This window comes from Suricata suricatta, chromosome 5 (assembly GCF_006229205.1).
Source record: "Suricata suricatta isolate VVHF042 chromosome 5, meerkat_22Aug2017_6uvM2_HiC, whole genome shotgun sequence".
In the NCBI taxonomy this organism is placed as follows: Eukaryota; Metazoa; Chordata; class Mammalia; order Carnivora; family Herpestidae; genus Suricata; species Suricata suricatta.
The window spans coordinates 3,732,010-3,739,644 of record NC_043704.1 but is presented as its reverse complement, the minus strand read 5'-3'; the positions used below and the strand labels follow the sequence as shown (position 1 = coordinate 3,739,644).

The 7,635-nt window shown below is 39.0% G+C and overlaps 1 protein-coding gene across 1 annotated transcript in view; it reads right to left on the bottom strand.

The window, feature by feature from the left end:
• Nucleotides 1-7,635, bottom strand: part of LOC115292548 (zinc finger protein 420-like) — an 88,301-nt gene that overhangs the window by 76,654 nt on the left and 4,012 nt on the right. The window contains exon 6 of the mRNA XM_029940617.1: nucleotides 6,971-7,635. Coding sequence (XP_029796477.1) covers nucleotides 6,971-7,635 — 665 coding nt within the window. The remainder of the gene's footprint in view (nucleotides 1-6,970) is intronic.

Below are 7,635 nucleotides of genomic sequence, written 5' to 3'. Positions count from 1 at the left end.
ACAAATCCACAACTGAAGCCTCAGTGGAGAACCCCTGGCACAGACAATAGATCAGTGGAGTAGAAGAGAAAGCACATGGGTAGAAAATAAGTGAAGTCCTTATGCATGACAATAAAGACTAAGATGTCATTGGACTTTGTATGTCCTGAGCACTAGGAAGGTCATGGTGGGTCTGCTCAGTTACCAGATTTGGAATATATTTAATAGACATTGGGAGAGCCATTGAACGGTTTGTGAACAAGGCATTTACTTCCACCTTCTGAGAATTGCTATGGTCTGAACATTTGTGTCCCTACAGATTCATAAGTTAATACCCTCACTGCAAAGGTAATGACATTAATAGGTGGGGCTTTGGGAAGGTGATTAGATCAGGAGGGTGGAGCCCTCGTGAGTGAGAGTAATGCCTTACTAGAGAGACCTAAGAGAGATCCTACAGCCTTTTCCACCACAGGAGGATACAATGGGTAGTCTGCACCCTGACCTTTCTTCCAGCTTCCAGAACTGTAAGAAAGAAATGTTCATTGTTTCTAAGCCACCCAGTTTATGGGATTCTGTTATAGTGGCTTCACTACACCAAAACAAAGGTGTTTCATATAAGATAACAATCTTATCCCCATTAAAATGTACATATTCAACAACAGGAAGTGACAGATGACCTGCTGTCTCAGTAAACCACTTAAACAGAGAAGTGAAAAATGTTCAGTTAAGAGTTGTGTTTTGTAAGCCTGAACAGGAAATAAAATCCATCTGATAGATGTATTTGGTTTAGACTGCTCTAGGAGCCTCGCTGGAGTCTTCTACTGAGTTCTTCACATTAACATCTATCCGGATATGCAGCTGTGGATGGTAGAAGAAGGCGGCTTCGTGGATATAAACTGCCATCCACCTGTCTCTGTAGTGTTCCTGCTGGGGCACCTGGGGGAAGGGAATGGTTTTGCCCGAATCTAATGGCTGGACCTCAGACAAACCTTAGTGCCTGAACTTAAAGGAGGAGCTTCAGAAATTGGTCTTGGTTCCACCTGATGGAAATGTCTTGGGGTTATTTATATACAGTGAGTGGGTATGGGGATAAGTGACAGACTTCAGAGAAGTCAGGCAGCAGAGGGTACCAGGAGGGTGTTTAGTCAACTTGTGGCTTACAGCTCCACCAACAGCAGATTCCTTCTCCATCTTTGTAGATATCTCATTTCTGCATGGGCATAAGCTCTACAGCTGTATGCCACTGTTGGGCTCTTCGGGGATCTGAGAGGCAGGAAGACTATTACATGGTTTCCTATGTAATGTAACCATCTCTGGGTAATTTATAAGCCGAAGAAAGCATTCAGTGTTCTTGGGGCACCTGAGTGGCTCAGTGAAGTGGCTGACTTCAGCACAGGTCATGATCTCATGGTTAGTGGGTTCAAGCCCCACATCAGGCTCTGTGCTGACAGCTCCAAGCTGCAGCCTGCTTCAGATTCTGTCTCCCTCTCTCTCTGCCCCTCCCTCCCACGTGAGCTCTGTCTGTCTCGAAAATAAACATTTTAAAAAGTTGTTTTTTTTTAAACCATTCAGCGTTATTTTAGTAGTTGTTTTCTCTTTTCTCCTTTGAACTATGTCTTCCTAGTTTTTGGACATCGATTTAGATTTGCTTCTCCGGTAGCTAAAATATTTCTTTCAATATTTTTTTCCAGTAAGGTCAATGAGTGGTATAGTTTTTTATTGCAACTACATCTGAGGGTATATTTCTCTTGCCACATATATAGATGATAACTTAGCTTTCTTGGATAACTTGTTTTGTTACCGCCAAGATTGATGCAGGTACTGTTTTATTTGGTTCTGACACTGAATATTATGGAGACAAAGTCTGTTGTAAATACGTTTTTCCCATGTTAGGTAACCTGTTTGTTTTTCTTTTTTCTGACTAGACAGTTACAGAGATTATTTTTCTATCCTTGAAATTCTGAATTGCAAATAGCGTATATCCAAATGTGTGCCTTCCTTGACTCTTCTCTACTTCTGAAATCTCAACTAAAGTATATTTTCCTTCTTGGATCACTCCTCCATTTTCATTATCCTTTGGCTCATAATCTTCAGCTTTTTCTTTGAGCTATGGATAATTATTTTTAATTTTTTATTAGAGAGATAGAGAGACATAGTGAGTAGGGGAGGGCAGTGGGAGAGGGAGAGAGAATCATAAGGAGGCTCCACACCCAGCCCTGAGCTCAGTTTGGGGCTTGATGGTGAGATCAAGAGTTGGATGCTTAACCAACTGAGCCACCCAGATGCTCCAGTTTCACTTTTTTTTTTAAATTCATTGATGTGGCAATCCTGCTCACTGCCTTTGATTTTTTTTAATTTTTCTTAAATTTCAAGTTGAACTTTTATAGAAGTAAAACATTCATAAAGGGGGGGAGAGTAAAAATGATAATTACAAACATTTTTTACTTTGAATTCAGTTTATGCGATCAGCACCCGTTCAGAACAAGAGACAGAACATGAACAGCACACCGAACGCTCCCCTAATACTTTCTCCAAGCCATGTCTCTGCTCTCCAAAGAAACTATCCTGACCCCTAACACTATATATTAGCTTTAATACTTTTGAACTTGACATAAATAGAATCACACTGTATATATATTTAAGTTTAATGGCAAGAACTGTAAAAGGTCTGAGATTTTACCTTACTTGCAAGCTGTCACAGTTTCATGGGAGCTGGAAGAAGACATGAGACCCCTGGACCAGAGGAAAGGATGTTTTCATTCATAGAGCAGCAAACAACATGAGCATCAGCATATTTGTGTCCATTCCCCTTGCCCCTCAAGTCCCTCAAGGATGATGCAGATGTGCCCAAACGGATGCCTGCACAGAGGATTGCAGGACAGGAACTCCAACTGAAGTGACCTGATCTTTTAACTGGATGATAAGTATGCTTACCCTTTGCTCTGGAGGCAGACATTATCTCTCTCTTCTAAGGCTGTTTGCTATGCAAATATCCTGAAATCAAGGACTTTGAGAAAGAAGTAAAAATATCTGCTCCTTTTTATCAAAACTAGATGATCTGCCATGAGAGAAAAAGCTTCAGAACGTTTCCTTTTGAAACTCTCACCACCACTCTCACCACCATTGTTTAACATAGTGCTGGAAGTGCTAGCATTTTAAATCAGACAACAATAGGAAAGAAAAGGCATCAGAATTTGCGAGGATAAAATCAATCTTTCCCTTTTTGCAGATGACATGATACTCTACATGGTAAACCTGACAGACTCCACCAGAACCCTACTAGAACTAATCCATGAATTCAGCAAAGTCGCAGGGGACAAAATCGACATACAGAATCAGTTTCATTTCTATACACCAACGATGAAGCCACAGATAGAGACACGAAGAGACTGATCCCATTCATAATTGCACGAAAAACATAAAATACCTAGGAATAAACCTAACCAAAGATATAAAAGATCGGTGTGATGAAAACGATAGAAAACTTACAAAGAAAATTGAAGAAGACACCAAGAAATGGAAAACATTCCATGCTCATGGATTGGAAGAATAAATATTGTTAACATGTCATTATTACCCAGAGCAATCTACACATTCAATGCAATCCCAATCAAAATTGCACCAACATTCTTCTCAAAGCTAGAACAAAGATCCTAAAATTTGTATGGAGCCACAAAAGACCCCAAATAGTCAAAATAATATTGAAGAAGAAACCACAACAGGAGGCATCAAAACTTCAGACATTAGTCTCTAACACAAAGCTGTCATCATCAAGACACTATGGTATTGGCATAAAGACAGACACATAGACCAGGGGAATAGAATAGAGTGTCCATAACTGGACCCACAATTTATGGCCAATTAATCTTTGACAAAGCAGAAAAGGCTATCCAATGAAAAAAAAAAAGACAGCCTCTTTAACAGTTGGTGCTGAGGGACCAGGACAGAACATGCAGAAGAGTAAAGCTAGACCGCTTTCTTACACCACGCACTAAAAGAAACTCAAAATGGCTGAAGGACATTCATGTGAGACAGGAAACCATCAAAACCCTCGAGGAGAAAGTAGGAAGCAACCTCCTTGACCTTAACCGCAGCAATTTCTAACTTGACACATCCCAAAGGACAGGGAATCAAGAGCAAACATGAACTATTGGAACCTCATCAAGATGAAAAGCTTTTGCACTGCAAAGGAACCATCAAGAAAACTAATAGGCACCCCACAGAAGGGGAAAAGATAGTCGCAAATGATATAACAGATAAAGGGCTAGTATCCAAAATCTACAAGGAACGCACCCAAATTCCACACCCAAAAAAACAAAGAATCCAGTGAAGAATTGGGCAGAACCCATGAATAGACACTTCCGCCAAAGAGGACATCCAGATGCCAACAGACACATGAAATGATGCTCAGCATCACTCATCATCAGGGAAATACATATCAAAACCACACTCAGATACTAGCTCATGCCAGTCAGAGTGGCTAAAATGAACAAATCAGGAGACTATAGATGCTGGCGAGTGTGTGGAGAGATGGGCACCCTCCTACACTGTTGGTGGCAATGTAAACTGTTGCAGCCACTCTGGAAAGCAGTGTAAACGTCCCTCAAGGAAATTAATGATAGAACTCCCCTATGACTAAGCGATAGCACTACTAAGGATTTACCCAATGGATACAGGAGTGCTGATGCATAAGGGGACATGTACTCCAATGTTCATAGCAGCACATTCAACAATACTCAAATCATGGAAAGAGACTAAGTGTTAATCAACTGATGAATGGACAAAAAGATGTAATTTATATATAACAGAGAAATACTACATAACAATGAGAAAGGATGAAATCTGGGCATTCGACACTTCTGGGGATGAGTACTGGGTGTTTATATGGAAACCATCTTGACAATAAACTTTAAAAAAACAAATTGTTTCTAAATTCTAGTTGTTCACCTTTTTTAAAAAACATAAGATTAAACTTCAACTATACATGCCATATGCCCTTATAATGTCCTAATCCTTATGCCTATTATCTCCAACGTCATTCTTCACTAATCAAGAAATCAGCAACTCATTGTCTTTTTTCCACAATCCTATAACAAAAAGTGGCATCAGGATTGTCCTTCAGAACCTTCTCATTTAACATTTCCTACTTTTTGTTCAAAACTCTGACATAAGACTGAACTAATGACAATCAACCTACAATCACATTAACTGTAGAGGCTTTCATTCAATATGTTGAAAATTAGTGTGGGCAATCGCAGGCATGGCTGTCAAAGGCCTTAACACAGGTAAACAGCTGTTGCTAGACTTGAATTAAATATTTGCTGTTAGCAGCATTTGCTATGTTATTTAAGACCTAGTGGAAAGAGGAATATTATATATAAATTTTATGCAATAATACACATGCACACATATCATTATTGCTGTTCATATATAATACACATGCATGCGAATACACATGTAATAATTATATTGCATATAAGTTCCTGAATGTTACATGTACATGTACACATGTAACACTTGTATACACTCACATATATGAAAAATTCACATATGCCCTTATAAATATATATACCTGCACATATAATAAAAAACAAGTAGATAATTATAATTTAAAAAATTAGTATAAAGTTTTTAACTGGGTATTTTTCAGGTTGTCAAATCTTTCAGATAATTCACAAATTAAAAACGAAAGGCACAAAAAGACACCTTTTCCTGACCCTTCAATGTTAAATTTTGCATCCCAAATATGACAAATAGTTGGCTAGCACTTTATACTTTTAGGGAATTATATAAGTAATATAACACATCATTTCCATGACAAGGATTCAAATTTCATCATGAAATTTTCTTCTATTTCAATCGCTTGGCTATTTTTTCAAAAATATTTTTAAGTGCATATTGATGAAGTGTTTTATTCTGTCAGTGTTCCATGGCACTTAAACTCCTGAACACTCTCATAGGAAGGATTTTTCCTAATTTGAAAAAATGAGTTCTATAGTTTCGTCTATGTTCTGAAAATACTGTTTTGTACCCATAAACATAGAACCTGGTCTTTGCCCTTTTATTAGTAACATTATGACTTTCCAATGCCCATCACCTTTAAAAATACACTTGGGTTTACAAAAGATCAGATGGCCTTTGCCCACCGACCCGGTTTACCACAACCAGGTCAACCACATCCCCGTGGGGTATTGTGGTGGCAAATTGTGGGCCAGCCACCAGATTCACACAATGAAGTTTAATTAATAAATCAGGCTTACTTAGCCTGATTCTTAATACTAAGAACATGAACCATATGTTTATGATATATGAATAATGAAGACATTAATTATTGCCATTAATTATTACCTAGAAGTTTAATGTTGATACAAGTATATGAATACTCAAAACATAATTTCACCATGTCCAATGGGAGACAGGACTCAGCATTTTTTGAGAGATGGAATTTTGTGATTTATATAGGACAGGAACAACACTTAAATTATTCCTTAAATGATTAAGAATAATAATTTCATATACCATAAGTAACATGCATGTATATGTATGAATATATATACTATACATACAAGTTTAGACTGGAAGCTGCCATTTCCAATTGATATTTTGAGGAATTTATACACATCAAGTTATTGGGAGGTTTATATTCTTGTTTGTGGGAAGCTGCAAAGATTCAGCTGCTTGGCCATTTGCTAGCTGGATATGTCACTCCCTGAGGGGAGTTGCAAAAATAGGCAGGGGAGTGCCACTCCCTGTCAGAGGAGAAGCCAGAAGAACAAAGATCAATCGCCCACAGGCAGGGTGGCATTGGCCCTTCAGTGCTGTGCTAAAAACTTTATTTCCTTCTTTACTCTAGCTTTAATCCCTTAACCCTGTTTCCTAGCAACCGACCTAGGTCAGCTGCCTTGTTCTCCTGCCTAAAAATCTTTATAAGATACAGTGTTTGCTGAATAAAGAGGAAGAGGCTTGATCAGATATTGTGTGCTGTTTTCACTATCTGTAGGGTTTCTCTCTAGTATGGATTTGGTGATGTTGGGTAAGGCCTGAGTGGAGAGTAAAGGATTTGCCACATTCTTTACATTGGTAACGTTTCTTTCCAGTATGGATTCGGAGATGTTGGATAAGGCTTGCGTGGTGAGTAAAGGATTTGCCACATTCTTTGCATTGGTAAGGTTTCTCTCCAGTATGGATTCTGTGATGTCTGTTAAGGTGTGACTGGTGAGTAAAGGCCTTGCCACATTCTTTGCATTGGTAAGGCTTCTCTCCAGTATGGGTTCGGAGATGTTGGATAAGGGTTGAGTGGTAAGTAAAGGCCTTGCCACATTCTTTGCATTGGTAAGGCTTCTCTCCAGTATGGATTCGGAGATGTTGGATAAGTGTTGAGTGGTGAGGAAAGGATTTGCCACATTCGTTGCATTGGTAAGGCTTCTCTCCAGTATGGATTCGGAGATGTTGGATAAGGCTTGCATGGCAAGTAAAGGATTTGCCACATTCTTTGCATTGGTAAGGCTTCTCTCCAGTATGGATTCTGTGATGTTTGTTGAGGTCTGACTGCTGAGTAAAGGACTTGCCACATTCTTTGCATTGGTAAGGTTTCTCTCCAGTATGGATTCTGTGATGTCTGTTAAGGTGTGACTGGTGAGTAAAGGCCTTGCCACA